An 18,775-nucleotide genomic window follows, 5' to 3' on the forward strand; every position below is an offset into this window, starting at 1 on the left:
CCTGGCATGAAGCACTGGGACCCTATAATCCCAAACTTGACTAGCCATCAACAACCAACCTGTAAATGGTATACCACCTAAAAAGAGTGACACAAAACGATCATGAACTACACATGGCCTGGTGTGGCTTTGTGACCAGCACAGCGAAGACCAGCACGGATGGACCAGCATTACATGAAATAACATTGGTATGGCAGACCTGAGTTCAAGTCCCAGCCTTTCTACTTAGCATAGCCTCAGTTTGCCACCTCTAAAATAGAAAGAAGACTAGCTCATGAGATAGTTTCCTCTTAGAGGCTCATATGCATCTGTACTTTGCTCACAGAGTCCTTGAAACAAGACTGGGCACAGCTGGATTCTGCATGGCCAACAGCGATCATTATAACAGACTGCTCTATTATTCTGCTGTGGGGCAATCAGAATTCCTTAGCTGGCACCTCACACTAAAATCTTTGAGGAAGCCTCACACCACTCAAACGCCCATTTTACAGATGAGGGACCCAAAGCTTTGAGCTGAGTTCCCACAGTCTAGCAGCAAGGGTGGCATGTCTCCAAGTCACTGGCTTCCCAGCCAACACCCTACAGAAGTTCACCATCTGAGGTCACGTCCAGACTGGAGGCTGACTCATTCTCCTGACACGGATCCCAAAGGGTCCCCTCTCCGAAGTTAGAATATGATACCCACAGGACGCATGCCCACCCTGTCCGTTAGCCAGCAAACTACCCACAAACCCCAAGAGAAACTTTCCTATGGAAGTATCCAGGCTCTGTAAAAACAGAACCAGAGTGAGTCCGGTAAGCCCCCAAGTGTTACTGTGTGTGAGCAGTGTAGGCCCTGCCCCATCTCTGCCTGGGGCTTGTGGGCTCTCAGGGGCTCTAACAGGGATAGAGTCAGCCCTAAATGGTTCAGGCAAGGTTGAGTCACCTTTGCCCCTAAGGAGGGAGCACTTCTGAAAGGCTCCTTGACCCCACCCACCTGAGCTACTTTTAACAAGACAGCCTTCTCTACTCCCACAGTGTGGTTGAACGGTATTCCCCCCCAAGAACTCATGCCCCCTCAGAAACTCAGAATGTGACCTTATTTGGAAATGAGATCTCTGCAGATGAAATTGGCCAAGGGATGTTGAGACTCAGGGTAAGCGCAAAGTACAAACGACTAGTGTCCTATAAGAGGACAAGAGGGCCACTCAAGAAAGAAAAAACACACATGTAAAGACAGGTGGAGAATGAGGGATACAGCTATGGAACACCAAGGACTGCTGGGAGCTACCAGGGCTTGGGGGATGGGAGGTGGTGGTAATCTTCCTTGAAGCCATCCAGGGGCCCAGCAGACAGCTCACTTTGGATTTTTGGCTTCCTGGGGGACACTAAAATTCTGTTACTTTGAGCTACCAAGTCTGGGGTTATCTGTTAGAGCAGCCTTTGTGAGTGGGGTGCTTCTTAAAGTTGCCCCTGCTCAGCAGTGGCCCTCAGGAAGGCCTAGCATGCCTTCAGTGCTGGATGCTGGTCCTAGGCACCAGGCTAGGCAGAGCTGGAACACCCATTGTCTCAATCTTAAGTTTGGAACACACACACACACACACACACACACACACACACCATCCCAAACTTCTAAGAATAACACACCCTAAGTTTGGCTCCTAAGAGCTGACCTGCCCCACCAGCTGCCAGCCTCGAAGTTTTCTCATGGTTTGGGTTAAGATTTCTTTGTTTTCTGGCATTAGTCAACTGCAGTGTGAACCAGCTCACCAAATGCGGCCACTTGGCAGCGGCAGGGCTCCTCAGACTCGCCTGAGCGGTCACTGTGCCACCCAGAGGGTGCTGCAAACGAGGAACTCCTCTTCTTGCTGGTCTGGCAGGACACCCTTCCCTAGGAGACTCGAGCTGGATGCTGAGGGCATCTTTCTCTCCTGCCCTTTGCAGCTGCCGCTTGCTGGGTTCAGCTCTAATTTTACCCTGGCTCCTTTAAACATTCCTCCAAGAGTGTTTGTCCTCAATAAATTGAACCATAAGACTGTTCTGCCAGCATAAGCCTTTCTGGGCTGGGTTGGGGAATAATTGCAATGGTTCTCCATTTTGAGTGGCCAGATCTAATGATGCGAGTCATCACGGGGACATCAGCGCCCCAAGTGGACAGAAATACACTCCTACCCTGTCTTTGCTGTATGGATTTTTGACATTCCATATTGGAGACAGAGCCTTGGGCTCAGTCTCTGGCCCTGTCCTGGTTTATTTTTTTGTCCATTTGACACAAGCTAGAGTCATCTAGGACAAAGGGACCTTAATTGAGAAAACGCCTCCATCCGATTGCCTATTGAAAATCTGGAGGGCATTCTCTTGATTAATGATTGATGTGGGAGGGCCCAGCCCACTGTGGGCGGTGCCACCCATGGGCAGGAAGTCCTGAGTGGTAGAGAAAAGCAGGCTGAGCAAGTCACAGGAAGCAAGCCAGTAGGCAGAGCTTACTGCATGGCCTCTGCATCAGCTCCTGCATCCTGGTTACTACCCAGCCTTCCCTTCATGACAGAAATAAACCCTTTTCTCCTCAAGTTGCTCTCGGTCATGGTGCTTTATTACAGCCATTGAAGGCACACTAAGACAAGCACCGAGCAATAATAATGATGATGATGATGATGATGAAGAAGAAGAAGAAGAAGAAGAAGAAGAAGAAGAAGAAGAAGAAGAAGAAGAAGAAGAAGAAGAAGAAGAAGAAATAAGAAAAATAATAAGAATAAAAGTGTTCTCTCTCTCTCCTTTTGGGATCCTTGCTTGTTAGAGCTGCAGCCAGTGGGGCAAGGTGGTTTCTTCGGGCCTTTCCAGTGCTGGCTTTTCATAGTGACAGATTTCCTCCTATGCTAAGGAGGATGACTGCTAGCTCCTCATACATACATTCTACAGTTCTACAGTTACAGGAAGCTACCACAGCAGGCACTGCAGAGACTAACTATAGTGGTGTTAAGAAAAAAAAAAATGTGGGGGAGGGGTGGAAGTGGGCAGTAAAGTAGATGTAGTAACCAGAGACAGAGACAGGAGCCGGCCTGGAGCAGGGAAGGCAGATACCAAGCAGGGGCTGGCAAGGTACAGCCAGAGTTCAGCAGCAGATGTGGCCTGGAGCCAGGAGGCAAGGTAGGCAGGGCTAATGAGGAAGCTAAAAGGTAGGATGTTCAGAACCAGTAGAGGGAGGCCAGATGATAAGGAGAGTTTGGGGTTTCCCCAGGGCCACTGGGGGGTTACGGTGGTACAAAAACATACAGGAGGGGCACACCTGCCTGTCTCATACCTTCCTGTCTCCTATGTCTCTTTTCTGACTGTTTCTGTCTCTGTCTGTCTCTGTCTCTCTGTGTCTGTCTGTCTGTCTCTCTCCCTCTTTTCTCTCTCAACAGGGTTTCAAACTCACTATATACATGAGACTGGCTTCAAACTCTGTCTGCTTCATCTCTCCAGCCCTCAGCTTGTCTCCCTTCAGGAAGTGCGCGTGTTCTCTGGGGCGACCAACCAACAAAACACCTCCCATTCACAGCTAGCACAGAGCACCTTACCTAACACTCGGGGCTCAGAACAATCTTTCCAATGTTGGGGCCTCTCCTTCTCTTGGCCTACATAAGAGATTGTGATCAGCCATAGGACACCGTATGAAGGATAAAGACTCCAACCTGGGCCTCCAGCAATCTGCACAAACTACGCAGCCAAGGTCCAAATTTCTAAGATGAATGCTTGACTCCAAGCAGCTGTTTGATCTTGGGTGCGCTATTTAACCCCCATGTGCCTGAGACTCAGTATCTCTGTCTCTAGAATGGGTCCATCCCTGACCACAAGGCCAGATGCCTTAGGAGTTAACAAATGTTCGCTGCCTAGCCCTGAGTCACACACAGCATGCCCCATACACGTGAGCTTCCCTCCTGGCCTTACCATCTGGGGTAAGAGCTGTGCCTGTGAGGGGAGTGGGAAGAGGCCGCCCAGAGGAGCAGCTGGCAGTTGGTGGGCGGTGGGAGGTGTGATGTGAATGTTGGCGGTTTTATGTCAGTTTGTCTACACAATCCCTAAATTTTCCCGCAGCTAAGAGCCCGGAGCAGGAATGCGGGAGCCTGCCAAGGGGGACTCAGTGTGGGCAAGGGCAAGGGCCTGATGCAGCGACTTGGCAGGGCTGTGGGAGCCTCAGCAGCTGAGTACCATGCAGCAGCCCCGTGTTAACTGTGCTCTCAAGACTGCCTCATCCCGTTTCTTAGCAACCACCCTATTTGGAGGAATGTGGAGGGCTTCAGGGACACCGGCTCAGAACCATGTGCAAGACAGGAAGCACCCCCAAATAACGCCTCCGACCCCTTCGCACTCCCACGGCCTGCCACCTTATGCTGGTTGCCATCTCCTGGGACAAGGTGGACAGCTTAGAAGCCCTCCACCGGGAAGGAGTTCAGCTACCAAGCAGGTCTCCAGGTAGCTTCCAGGGCCAAGTTCGTGCAGGGAAGTCCTGGTTACACCCTTGGCCTCTGGACAAAAGCCCTGGTGCCATCTGTTGTCCTCTAACACTCTGAGCGGCTGACGTGGTACAAAGAGACACCCAGCAGAGGGCTCGGGCTCTGCATACACAGGCTTAGGGCCAGGCAGAAGCACTGTGACAACAGCTCAGCTGGGCGTTCGAAGAAGTTCCAGGGTAGGAGCACCTGCTGGACGCATCCGGTCTCCACTCTGAAGATAGATCATTTTATCTTCTCAAAAAATTATTGGGGGACATTAAAGGATCCTACCGGAGCCAAGGCTTTTCAGCCCAGACAGCTGACTTCAGATACACGTTATTAATACTAACATTTTCTCAGCGTGATTGCATACCCCATTTAAAACAAATTACCCAATTAAGCTAAGAAGGTGATGGGTTCGACTTCCTGGGATTTGGAGCCGGTGACTCTGTCTCGACTGCTCTCCCCTAATTTCCCTCCAATTAGGTAAAGATCCCGAGGTACCCCTGCGAGGATCAGCTGAGAGGTTGCTGTGGAGACGGAAGGGAAGGACGTTCATCCCACTGCCAGTTTCATCTGCGGCTGAGAAGGGAGCTGGCAAAGTTTCCAGCCTCCTCCTGGGAAGAACGCTCGTTGCCAACAGCAGAGACAATAGGTCTGTTAGATGGAAAAGGGTAAGGATTAAGTAAGCTTCCGGGTCTCCGTCTGTAGCAGCCCAGGTCGATGTCGTCAGCTTCCCATGAGCAGCTGCACCTGCAAGATTGCCAGGCAGTAACACTTTCCTTCCCTGTCCCCGGGGTTGCTGGAGGGGGAGGGGCGCTGCAGGCCCTGGTTCTGATGTCATGGCGCGGCCAGTCAGCTCAGTGTGGACCACGCTTTCTCAGTAACTGGCCAAAAGGATCAGAGTGGTGGCGTCGGAGCATGAAGCCACCAATGCCAAAAAGCATGGGGGGCGGGGGGGATGTGCGGTTTTTATCATCCAAACATTCAAATCTAACCATGGCTCTTTCTTGCTTTCCACACTTTGCTGGCTCTCTCGAGAAAGTGCCAATTTCGAGACGAGATGCTGCCCCACGCTTCTCTCCCAAACTCAACCTCTTTCCCTAAATAAATATTCTGCACTTGGAAAGGTCAAACGCTCACACCTCCCATCTGCCCACACTGCTGTTCGCCACTTGGCGTTCCTTCCTAAGGGCTCCCAGCCTGGCACCAGCTGAACTCAGGTTCAGCCCAGGAGCTCCTGATCAACAAGTATCTTGACCCCCAGAAATCTTCTCTCTGTCTCTACCCCCCTTCCTCCCTCCTCTGGAAGGCCGGGCACCCCATCACTGCTAGCACGTTCTATAATTTGAAGCATGGGAATGATTTACATGTCTGTCCCCAGGCCCAGAGTTGCCAAACCATGCAAGGAGTGGGAGAGACATTTTCAAAGAAATGGCTGAGGGACTTGAGGGCATGGGGACAGAGATGACAGAAAAGGATCTTGTCCGTGCCAAGCTATGAACACCCAAGAGCTGTTAAGTCGTGAAGGGGTGGAGCTGGAGAGGTGGCTCGGTGCTTAAGAGTACTGACTGAGTTTTTCTAAAGGAATGGGATTAATTCCCAGCACCTACATGGCACTCCAAAACCATCTGTAACTCCAGTCCCAGGGACTAATGCCCTCTTCTGGGTCCAGGTATACAGACATACACGCACGTCAAACATCCATGGGGGTAGGGGGACAGCTACGTTGACTGTTCACCAGTCTCTTCCTCCTTCCTTGATTTCAAAACCAAGCATACCCAGTATCGTGAAGGAATAAAAAGTCAGCTTACTAACAAAATCTCCGAAAGACATCCTTCGGATTACATCATCAAGTCTACCTTTCTGGTGTGATGGTTTAAAACTAATTGGGGGTGGGGGGAGCCTACTAAACCCTTCAACTCATCAGAGCTGAGCTGACGGTCGTTCAGAGTCATCCACACCAGAGAAAGCAAGCTATCCCTGGAAGGTGAGTACCACCCAGAGCCCTGGTCCCTCTCCTACCTCTGCCTTCCACTGCCCAAGACTCAGTGGTCTCTCAATGCCTGAGAGTTTCTGGCCAGGGGCCTCTCAGCCCTCACCCATCTACCCTATCTCCCAGAAGTAAAGCACACTGCTCTCTGGACTGGGTGCCCCCCCCGCCCCCCGCCTGGAATGCTACTGAGGTCTGTCCAGTAGCCTCTTCAAAAGCACTGGGTGGGCTTTTGTTGGAGCTCATCGTTGCAATCCCTGACGCCCCCACCCCACCCCAGATTTTCCATTGATAATGCATGTGACCATGAGGGAATCCAGAGATGTGCAGGCAGACGCTGTGGCCACTCCAGAATTGGAGCCCTCAGGCACAGTTTTCCTCTCAGCCTCAGTCACCTCTTAAAGCCCTTGGTGTCAGAGACACAGTGTGACACACGTGCTATTGAGTCTAAGTGTCATCCCTGTCACAGCGTTATGTTTGTTGTAGAGCTGCATGGCGAGACCCAATCTAAACAATAAATAATAATAGTAACGTGCGGTTCGGGGAGGGGAGGGGGGAGTGTTGAGGATGGCCCTGGTGCTGTTTATATTTTGATGCTAATTCTGCTTTCCCAGGAAGGGCTGACTGGAACCAGGAATGAGTCTCTTACTCTGGTGACTTCTTGTGAACCATCCCCAATGAATAAAGGAACCAATCACTGGGCGAGTAGGCGGGACTTCCTGCTTGGATAGAGGAAGAGAGTAGGCAGGAGTGGGGGAGAGGGGTGCTTTTTGGACGGGGACAGTGAAAGGTCAAGACATATAGCTACAAGTGTCTCCCAGTTTAGATGGTGAATCCGCCAGGATTTGCCACTGGAGGATTTAGACTTAATAAGGCTTAACAAGATTAGGATTCTAGTTGATGCGCCCAGCGATTGAGTTACCATTGATTCTGAACTAAGTTTGTGTGGTGTTTTCCTTCACGCAGAGGCTCGACTGGGTTTTTTAGAGAAAAGGTACCGCTGCAAAAACGTGGGTTTGCCAAAAGTGCACCACAAAAGGCCGTGAGAGTTTTGAAGTATGGGACTGGTGTGGCAACGACCCGCCAGTGGGAACTTAGAGAGCTGAGGTGGAGAGATTTCAGAGCTCTCAGTCAGAGTCTCCACGAGATGAGAACAGGCCAGCCTGCCTGCTGGTGTCTTGCCCCAGCACGGGGTGGTGCCATTTTTTAATATTTCCTATCACAATGGAAGACCTCTAAATAACCAGCCTGTTACCCAACGCATTAATATTCACAAACATGGATGGTAAAATGGCGTGCATTTCTGAGCATTGATGCCACATAGGCTGCTGAGTACTGCCGGGTACTGAGCATCCTCAACTCCAGATCCTCATGTGATCCGGAAGGGGAGGAGCTGCAGAGACTGACCTTTGTGATAGTGGAACTGAAACAGCTGCCCTCCAACCTCCATAGTCCTGAATCCAAAATCTCTAAAGGGCACCAGGAAGTGGATGCCACGTTCATGTCCTCTAAGTGCACAGGGGAGTGGGCGCCACGTTCATGCCCTCTTAGTGCACAGGGGAGTACGCTGGCTCTGACCCAGAGGGACAGGAAGGGCACTGAAATGTGGGAGAATTTTCAGAACAGCCTGTGTAGAAAAAGTTAACTGGCAAAAGTTGCTGGCCACTCTCAGACCATTGCACAGCAGGACAAAGGGGGTCCATCTTCCCATCTCCACACCCATCCCAAGGGTTGGTACAAAGGTTGATTTTCCTTCTGTGTAGAAAAAGTTAACTGGCAAAAGTTGCTAGCCACTCTCAGACCATTGCACAGCAGGACAAAGGGGGTCCATCTTCCCATCTCCACACCCATCCCAAGGGTTGGTACAAAGGTTGATTTTCCTTCTCTGCATTCACCCAAAGTTTTAAAACTAGCGGTAGAGAAACACGATCACCCACATTACGACTCTGGCCAAGGCTTCATCATATCTTTCCAGTAGTGGGCACTGTGTCAAAGGGGTGCAGGCCCCCCTGAGACTATTCACCGTGGGCCCTTGAATTGAGTTTGCTGTCATCTTCAGTGTACCTAACAAGAAGAGTGTACTTGCCCAGCATGTGAGGGCCTTGGACCCAATCCTCAGTTCGCAGAAAAAATTAAGGGTACGAGGATGCTGGAGAAACGGCCCAGTCAGTAAAGTGCTTCTGATGTAAGCCAGAGGGCCGACCTCAGCTCTGACCTCTGGTGTGTGTTTGCAGTCTCAGTGCTGGGAAGGTAGAGTCAGGAGGATCCCTGATGCTCACTGAGAGACCCTGACTCAAAAAGTACAGTGGAGACCTGACGTTGACCGTTGGCTTCCACATGCACCCATACATGTGTGCACACAAAAACAAACATATACAAATATGTCGAATAAATAAATAAATACATTTTAAAAGGAGGCTAAGGCCCAGAGAGATTGCTTCTCCCACAGCTGGATTCTAACCCAAATATCTAGTCCAAAGGCCACACTATGCCCACCTCTCTGTTACAGTCTGTGGGCTGGCGGGGGGAGGGGGGCACATGTTTTGAAGGGACACTGAGTAGAGCCCTTCACCCTACCAGATGTCATGAACACATAAACTATTTTCCCTCCGTGTCTTGTTGTATAGCTTTTTTTTTTTTTTACACATTTCTCCTCTGCCCACTTTTAATATGCTGGAATAAGCTAAAAATACAACATATACCATATAAAAATAATGCTATTCGCAGGCTTGTCTTTTCGGGCAGAGAAACTTCCCTATTAGGACAAACCAAAGGATGCACATTTTCAGCCGCCAGGGAAAGGACGCTATAGAAGGCAGCAGACAAAATTACCACAGCTTGCAGAGCGAGACAGTCATAGAGCTATCCCGCTCACAGGCTGAGTGTGAGGGAGGAGGGTGTCAATGACTGTCACACTGACAAGCAGAAGGGGCCAGCCTGGATCTGCCTGTGAAACAGAGCAGGACATCACACCCAGGCCCTCGTGACCCAAGGGCTTCATAGCCATAGAGGCTCTGAGCCAAGCGTGCCCTTCCAGTGAGAGGTCAGACATTTATGTCGGCCGTGATTGCCAGCCTAATGTCGGTAGAGTTAAACTCGTTTAAACCAGTTTGACCGATGCAGCTCACCAGAGTGCAAGGCTGGCAAGGCTGGCAAAGCTGGAAGCGTTGGCCAGAAAAAAATGCAAAATAGATGATCTTAATGCCACAGTGGCCACTGTCTTCCTGCGTTTGCCTCTTGGCTCTTCTGTTCCTCCCTTCTCTTTTCCCTTTCACCATCCTGCCCTTCTCTTCCCTCCTCCCCCTCTTCTTTCCTTTTCTAACTGTATTGCGACTCTGCTGTCGGCCATGGCTGGAGTGTGTCCCCAGAGTTCCCAAGTCCTCAGTGTGGCAATGCTGTACCTTTTAGGGCTGGGGAGTGTGTCATGTGATCATGTATTATGTCACTGAGGGTGTGGGAGAGATGCTCTTTCAGGGATGGATCGTTTGAGAGTGGGTTGTTGTAAAACAGCAAACCCCACCTCAGTCTCCTCTCACATGCTCCCGGCAGGACGCCATCCTCCTGTTATGACACCACGGCCAAGGGGACCCTTTACCAGAGCCACTGCTGTGCTTCTGTGTCTCCAGAACTCCTTTCTTTATACGCCCAGCCTGGTGTGTTTTGTAATAGCAACAGAAAACAGGCAAATGCGGAGTCTACGGTGACATCTGTTTGGACCTGTTTCAGTATTAAAACCCTTGATAATAAAAACTCCTGACCTTAGAACAGCGTATGGGCATCATACCTGATCTCAGACGTTCCAAGACAGCAGTGAAGGTTTGTGTCTTAAGGAACAGCACAGGACAGGTGGGTCCCCGGGCCCTGCCACCCACTGGCTGCATAGGCTTAAGTGTCTCCCAACCAAATCTGAATGTTCTGTTTCATATAGGAAAACTGGTGCAGGACCTGTCCTAATGGGAGTGCCATCTCGTCTAAAGAGAACAGGAAGTGCCCAGGACAGAGCCCTAGACTCCTAACAGACTAACAGCTATGAAACTGCTTGTTTAAAAAAGCTGTGTGTGTATGCATGCATGTGTTTCTGTATATATGGATTATACTTGTGTGTAGGGGTATGTGTGTGTTCGTGTGAATGTATATTGTACTTGTATATACATGTGTTTGTGTACATATGTGTGTACTTGTCAATGTATGTGAATTGTACTTGTGTGGTACATGTGTGCATATGTAGGTATGCTTTTGAGTATGTCTGTTGTACTTCTGTGTATATGTGTGTGCAGATACATGGGAAACATGTGTGTGTGTGTGCATGTGTGTATGTGTACAAGTATGCACATGCATGTAGAGGCCAGAGGACTTCAGACGTCATCTTTAGGAACACCTTTGTGATAGGAACATCCTTTGTGACAGGGTCTCTCTTTGGCCTGGAGCTCGCCTATTAGGCTAGGCTAGCTGGTCGGTAGCCCTCAGGATCTACCTGTGACTGCCCTGCTCAGCGCAGGAATTACCATCGTGAATAATCATGAACCATCATGCCCAGCATTTCTTCAGGGGTTCCATGAGCTCAGGGCCCTCTGCTTGTGGGGGAGGCACTTTACTGTCTGTCTCTCCCTCCGACCCGCACCAACCTGAAGTTGCTCACTCCAGAGATCACAGGCTTGTCTCCACAAAGGCTGTCAGCCACTAACAATCAATCCCCTGCCTAGGACACAGATCCCTTCATGCTGACGGGACAAGCGCTCAGGTTCAGTGCCCAGGACTTGAAGAGATGACTCTAGTCCCAGGCCCAGGGGCAAGCCCTCTTTTCTTTGACACCTTGATTTAAAACAATAGAAAGGCCACGTTTCTGGGCTCTCTGCCAGCAGGCAAGACAGACTGTTTTCCTGCAGGGCCCTCAATTCTCATGGCAGAACACAGAACTTGGGAACAAAACGCAAAGCTAGACGCCATCTGCTTGGCTTCCGGACAGTGCAATTAGCTGAGAAGTGCCTTTACATCTTCGTAGGACTGCATTAAGTCGGGATTAATTAATTGCCGTGCTAATGGGAAGCACCTTTAGCGCCGCAATGACATAATCGCATGCTATTAGGAGCACAGAAAGGAGCCCTTTATAATTAATGACGTCTTCATTTCCTGAAACGTGTAATCCTTGTGTCCTCAATTCCAAAGAGGTTTGCAGACAGAAGGCACTAAATATAGATCCGGAACTAATATTTAAATCACTTTAAGATTCACCTTTCCATAAGAGTAATGAACCCAGAACAAAAGTTCCCTTGGGTTTCTAGGATTCTAAACCTTTTCGTCCATCAGGTTAAGTAGTCGGCAAGCATGGGTTCAAACAGAAATGGCCAATAATTACCGGCCTGATAGATTTATCCTAAATAGAACAAGTTTTGCCCTACCAAGCATACAAACTAATTTGCAAGACATAAATTAAACTCATTCCAATTGTCCTTGCTGTGATTCACCTTAAAAAGTACTCTAGGAGCCGGAGAGGCAGCTTAATGGTTAAGAGCACCGGCTGCTCCTCCAGAAGAGCCAGTTCAATTCCCAGCTCCCTCATGGCAGCTCACAACTGCTGTGATTCCAGTCTTAGGGGGAATCCAACGCCCTCTTCTGGCCTCCATGGGTACTGCATGCAAGTTATGTATAACGCATGCAAGTAAAACATCCATTATACATAAAACAAGTATACTTTTTCTTTAGTTATAGCACTCTGTGCCTCACTCCCATGATGTAAAAATGAGACTGGCTTTGTTTCTAATTGGAGGAGTTACTAATAAGCCAAATGTCACAGGCCAAGCACAGATCCAAGTACTTAGCGCGCAGTAGTTCAGTGAATCCTCATAGAGATCCCGACTGTGGAATTGCTATGTCTCCCATTTCACAAACAGAGATGCTGAAGTGCCCCGTGGTAGTAATATTGTGTCCAGGGTTGGAAGTGTAACTCAGTGTTGGAAAACTTGCCTAGCACGTACAAGGCCCCAGGACACAATCCCCAGCACACAAGTGGTAAAATACAGCAACCCCCAAACTACTATTTCCCTGGAAAGGACCTTCTGACCGAACTCCTGACCAGAAAGAACAGACAGACTTTGAAGACTGTAATTCATTTTTGTTTGTCTTGTTTTTTGTTTTTTTTTTCAAGCTTTTAGGGTTTCCTCAATGTAACCCTGGCCATCCTGGAACTCACTCTGTAGACCAGGCTGGCCTCGAATTCAGAGATCCACCTGCCTCTGCCTCCCGAGTGCTGGGATTAAAGGTGTGCTCCACCATGCCCAGCTCAGACTGTAATTCTTATTGTCCCCAGAGCCAGTTGACATCTTACCCCTGCTGCCAGCCTGATGCCAGTAGATGCCCGGTCTTCAGCAAATTACATATGAAAGCGGGGGAGGGTACAAAAACTGAGCCTCAGGAACATACCAAGGGTTCCCATGGGATGGGAAAACCTCAGCAATTTGTTTTTATCTCAACATTAAAGGTATGGATTGCCTCCATTTTCATGTGTTTTCTGTGATTTGCTTGTACACACATGTGTTCATGTTCATGTACATGTATGTGTTCATGTGTAGACATTTTTTTTTTGAAAACAGGGTCTCTACGTGCCGAGAACTTGGAAATTAGGCACCCACAGATCCTCCGGTCTCTGCTTGTCTGGCTCTGGGATACCAAGCATATTCCACCACACCATGCCTTTGCACTGGGCTCCAGAGATTAACTTCAGATCCTGTGCCTGTAGGGCAAGCTCTTCACTAACTGAGCTGCCTCCTAGTCTCCGCTTCTGTTTTCTGATTGGATGCACAGCCCAGGCTCCTCCTCAGTGAACTAAGAGAGGTGAGCCCTCCCTGCCCCCCCACCACCACCCCCCACTCCCATGATGCCAAGGCTTGCTTTACCTTGTCGTAATAGTATCTCAGCGCTCTGCTCAGCTTGTCGTAGTTCATGTTGGTCTTGTTCTTGCGGAGGCCCCACAGCTTGGCCACTTCTTCCGCCTTGAGGAGCTTGAACTCGCCATCGTTCGATGTCCAGCAGATGAGGTGCTCATGTTTCTGGTCCAGCAGCAAGTGCAAGAGGAACTGCCACAGCGTGATTGCACTCTCCATACCTGGGAGGTGGGCAAGAGGCAGGCAGGTCAGAGCGGGTCTGCAGCTCAGGCGCTGCGCGGGGGCTCTGCTCCACAGAGCTTAAGAGAAAGTACTTTCTACCCCACCCCCAATGGACTGCCTAGCCACACACAGGTTTTCTGGTTGCACAGTTATGAGCAGCCCCGATGCAGGAACACAATGGCAGTGCCCCGAGGTCCTGAAATTCACCAATCACAAACCAGCGGAGACCACACTGTGCTGGGAGCTACTTAGAGAAAACTGACTAAAGGAATGAACACCTGTGTGGTAAGTTCCCATTGGCTAGCTCCATCTATTCCCACCCACCACATCAACTGCATCTTGGTCAGTCACACTTGCTGAAGTGTGGCCATGAGTGTCTGCTAGGGCTTAGTGAAGTCACACAGGGGCCTAGGGTCATGAAAGTATAGATAGCATCTCCTGGTTAAACTGTCCTTTCACCCAATATAGCCAGCCCTGCTTTGCAGGGAGGGGAACTCAGTTACTCTTTACACAGTCAGCCATCTCAGAACCCAGGACAGGGCTTGCATAGAGCAGATATGGAGTCAGTAGACGCTGGTTAAAGAATCAGTTGTCGCCAACTGAAGGAGGAGTCCTTCAGTTTCCTAAGCACTTGTCATATAGTCGCCCAAGCCCCAGTTTCAAGCACACCGGCAGGAAGTGTTTTTCCCACCAGGAGAGGAAATACCATAAAACAATGTTATCCTTCATCTTTGCCTGTAGCATGAACTCTGCTGTTCCTTCCTCCTGACATGCTGCTTGCTACTTCTTAGGCCCTGATGGACTCTGCTCAGCCATACAGACGCAGTTCAGATGGGATCACTGGACTGTCATGATCTGAATTTTGATCACTTGAGTAGTATTCACAAGAAATCACCCTTTTGTTCTATTACACTTATTTATTGAGTGTGTGTGCACCCATACAAAGCATGGCTTGGGCATGAAGGTCAAAGGACAACTTGCAGACGTCCATTCTTTCCTTCCAGTCCTGGGGATTGAACTCAGGGAGTCAGACTTGCTGGTAGGCACCTTTAGACCCACTGAGCCAGGTTGCCAGCCTTACCCATTTATTTTACTAACATCCATATCATTAGGAAAAGCCTTCCTCCAGGATAGCTGGTGAGAGCGAACACTGTGGGTGTTTTGACCTGGGCAAACAGAGCTGAGATTTGGAAGCTGGGTCTAGGAGGCTCAGCAAAGATCTCAAGCTGGAGTTTGGGGGTTCTACATCAAGACACACAAAAGCCAAGCCGTGAGGCGGAGACAAGCCTGTCAGGATGAGGAAACTCCATCTGTGGCAAGGAGACATTGGGGTCTGTTAGGGACAGCCCACGGTGACAACGATGAGTACAGCAACAAAGATGACTGGAAGGCAGAATAATGGCCACGAGGAGAGTTTTCTACAGTGAGTCTCCCTCAGCACCTATTCTCATTGCTCTTCATAAAGCAGCTTCTAAGTGGCCTAGGAGCCAGAGAGAGGCAGGCAACTATCTTTGGACAGACTTCAAACTGCCTGACATCTTTCTGCATCTTCAGGTAGGTCCCACGGGGCAGGAGTATTGCTCAGTGGTGAGCGCTTGGCCAGCACGGACCCTGTGTTCTACCACACCACCACAGAAGCAGGTTTGGGATTCTGATAGCAACATCCCATTGAAGTATGAACCCCGCCACCACCACCCCCCAGTCACCCCTAACAAGCATTCCCTCCCTGCTTCCTCACAGACCCAGCCAGAAGAAAGAATCCTGTTGCTCCTCTGAGCACCGTGGGTGCCACCTGGGTGTCTCTGTTAAAGACAATCCAGACTAAGAACGTGCTACAAAAACCCCACGGGATGTTTTATTTATAACTCTTTAAAGGGGGTATCCTTAAAGAGATCACCCTTCACCACAGCAGTCACTGGGTCTGTAAGAGTCAGCCCTGTTACTGCTGACTTCAAACCACACCAGCGACTCCTGAGCTCTGAAAGAGCTCCTGGAAGGACGTGCCAGCATTATGGCTCCAGCTCCTAATGAGCTCAAATAAGCCACACACGTTTCAAATTCATGGGTGTCTCCAGCCAAATCTTCTGGCAGTGAGTTTTTCAAAGATCTTTGAAATTTAGTGGTCACTCAGAGGAGCCTTCCTGGAGAGGCAGAGAGATGCCAGCCAGTTTGGAGTTCTGCAGAGAGGGGAAGTGCTCAGCCTGCCTCTCTCTTCCCAGCTTCACTCCTTTAAGGGGCCAGGCAGCCAGAGCCGCACTGAAGCAAGTCCCTATATCCTCAGCACACTGAGAGTTGGGCTTAGCTATGTATCTTGAACTAGTCAGTGAAATACTGGGTTGAAGCGATGAGATACATAGAATTTACCTCAATTTGATCAAAGCCTGGCACAGGTTGAGTCTGAAGAAGCAGAAGTAAAATAAATACCACAGTGAGCCAAGGACGCTTGGGACTGTTTGTTACAAAGCATCACCATAGCTAAAGCTGACTGCTACAACATCACACATATTTGTTCCTCCCTTCACTAGGATGCCCTTGGGAGCTCAAGGAGGCATGAAAGGGCAGGCAGGGAAGAGGCCTTTGGTGGTGATGGGGCAATCAGCTTCAGGATCGCCCACATTTCTGGAATACAGGAAATGGACCCACAGAAGGCCAGGGTGGAAGATAAGGACCTCAGAGTCACCCAACAACTCTTAGGACAGAGCCCAGTCCCTGAGGTGGCAAACTGCAGCAGGATCACTCAGAGTTGCAGTGAGCAACTGTGCTCCCTGGAGGTGTCTGGGGGCTCAGGCTTCATGTGCGGAAAGCGTCCCACCCAGCACAGACTGGCCCTTCTTCCAAGCTCACGCCAGCCACTGCTCTGCCCTCCTCCATGCCACAGTTTTGACGACTGAGTCACACAAAGTTCTACTTTGTGTTGGAAGCCCAAGCCACACATTCCTCGGTGGTGAATATCAGACATACTTCTCTTTTAGCCAGCTCATAGTCCTACGGTAGAAGCCATCTGGTAGGGAGGGGTGTGTCACAGAAGCATAAGGTGGTTCTAACTCCCTGTCCCCTTATCAAATGACATTACATGGAGCCATAGAGCTAAAACCATTAACAGAGGACTCGTCTCCTCCCCTCAAGGGCACAAGCTATATTTCTTTGACTCCACTTCTACTGTTCATTTTAATCATGGCCACATCAAATTTTGTAACTTGCAGTTGTTCTCATATGCAACCATCCAGCATGTCACCCCACCTCCATCCCCAATACCTGTCAATACCTGTCATTTAGACTGTCCAGAAAGAGCAATGACTCGTGTACCTGGGGGGTGGGGGGTGTTCTAAGAACCGTGACTGCTGTACTTGACTCAGTTTACTATGGGACTTACCAGGAGGAAGAATTCACAAAAGCCTTGCAACTTGGACAGGCTGTGGGCTCTGTCATCCCAGCAAGTGTTTATATGGATACAGTGTATCCATGAGACTGTATCATATTGTAACACCGCATAGATACAATGTCCTGGTATCAGAGCCGGCTTTAAGTTACAATGTGTCATCAGCTGACATTCATCTGGCTGGATGCCCAGACCTGCTAGCTTCCAAGGACTAGAACTCTTGAGCGCAATGCTAGAAATGTGACAAATGCACCCACATCCATTCCCTGGTAGTCTGGGCTTTTAAATGTTCTTCCCCACTCCGCTTTGGGTTTTTTGGGTTTTGTTGGTTGAGGATGTGTCAACATGCACAAAGGGGCACCCATCAAATCAGGATGATGGCTTCTTCTTTACTCTCTTTATTTTTGGAGCCTCAGACTTCTGTCTTGCAGATCTTCCTAAGATAAACAATAGACTATTGTGAAGTATAGGTCCCTAAAACAGAACTTGCTCCTCCAGCTGTATACATTGGCTTCTGCTGTCGAATCCCCCTTCACCCAGCCCTCCCACCTCCCAGCCCCTAGTATTGACTACGAAGTCACTTTTTTAAAGCATCCACATATTAAAGAGAACACACGACATACTCTGGTTTTGTTTGTTTGCTAATTAGAATATGCTTCTCTTGCCCTGCCTAGCTCTTGTTTTGAATATGTGGGGTTTTATCAGGTATTTTAATGCCATCCCTTAAAAAAATTATGAGGGGAGGGGCATATGCACATCATAGCATAAACGCACACGAATGGAAGGCAGAGGAAAGCTACATGTAGTTGGTTCTCAGGGATAAAACTCGGGTCTCCAGGCTTGCCTGCAAGCACACTGTCTGCTAGACTGTCTTACCAGGTTAAGTCTCATCATACAGGGACTGTGAATGTTTACGTACCGAATGTACTAATGTTGTTGATTTGCTTGTACACAGAAAACAAGTATCAAAACATCACATCACACCTCATAAATACATACAATTACCATGTCAATTAAATGATTAAAATAAAATAAAATGGCTCATCAGATCTGAAAAACCCCCCTTTAAAGAGGCAGGAAGCAGACTGATAGACCAGCCGTGTTGACAGCCTATCTTTCTTTATTACACTTTTTACTGTCGTCTTCCTTCCTCATAAAAGGCAAAGCTGGGTACAAAAGGCTCAGGATGGTATGAGATTCAATAGCAAAAGCCAATCCTCTCCCAGTCAATTCAAATTAACAGCTAGCTTCACGCGTAGCAGATGATGTTTGCCGAAACCTGTTCACATCTCACAAAACAAAACAAGACAGGGCCAGCAAGACAGCGAGGCAGATAAAGGCACTTTTCTCAATAGCCTGGCATCCTGAGTTCTAGTCCCAAGATCCACATAGGGAAAGAAGATAATCAACTCCCAACAAATGGCCCTCTGACCTTCACATGTATGTCATAAGATATATTCCCATGCAGCGTGCATGTGCATGTGCGTGTGTGCGCGTGCACACACACACACATACACACACACAGAGCAAGAATAAATAAATGTATTAAAAGGGAAAAATAAAAGCTATGATACTGAGTATATCAATGTAGGTTCTTTTAAATAAGATGTATATAATATATACTATAGTATTATATATTATGCTATATATTATACTATAACCAACTGGAAACATCAACCTCTACTCTCTCTCTCTCTCTCTCTCTCTCTCATATCTATCTTATGCCAAGATGCTGTCTAGCATCAGTAAACAAAAGGGCTTATGTCCGTATTGAGCTCACATGTCAGTGGAAGAGACAGGCTGTGAACAACAAAACGCGTGATGAATTAAGTTACAGTGTATTGGA

At 48.9% G+C, this 18,775-nt stretch overlaps 1 protein-coding gene and 1 long non-coding RNA gene across 7 annotated transcripts in view; one reads left to right on the forward strand and one right to left on the reverse strand.

The window, feature by feature from the left end:
* Positions 1 to 18,775, reverse strand: part of Elk3 (ELK3, member of ETS oncogene family) — a 63,745-nt gene that overhangs the window by 24,014 nt on the left and 20,956 nt on the right. For 5 of the 6 annotated variants that reach the window (XM_030244871.1, NM_001282967.1, NM_001322265.1 and 2 more), the window contains exon 2: positions 13,341 to 13,549. In XM_030244871.1, the coding sequence (XP_030100731.1) occupies positions 13,341 to 13,547 (207 nt within the window). In that variant the 5' untranslated portion in view covers positions 13,548 to 13,549. Of the gene's footprint in view, positions 1 to 13,340; positions 13,550 to 13,874; positions 13,892 to 18,775 lie in introns of those variants that run through there. The other variant, XM_030244872.1, reaches the window with a different exon arrangement.
* On the forward strand, positions 13,545 to 18,037 carry Gm32551. Its single transcript, XR_871953.3, has 2 exons — positions 13,545 to 13,835; positions 14,342 to 18,037. It is a non-coding gene; the product is annotated as a predicted gene, 32551 (long non-coding RNA).

This window comes from Mus musculus, chromosome 10, assembly GCF_000001635.26.
Source record: "Mus musculus strain C57BL/6J chromosome 10, GRCm38.p6 C57BL/6J".
Classification (NCBI taxonomy): domain Eukaryota; kingdom Metazoa; phylum Chordata; class Mammalia; order Rodentia; family Muridae; genus Mus; species Mus musculus.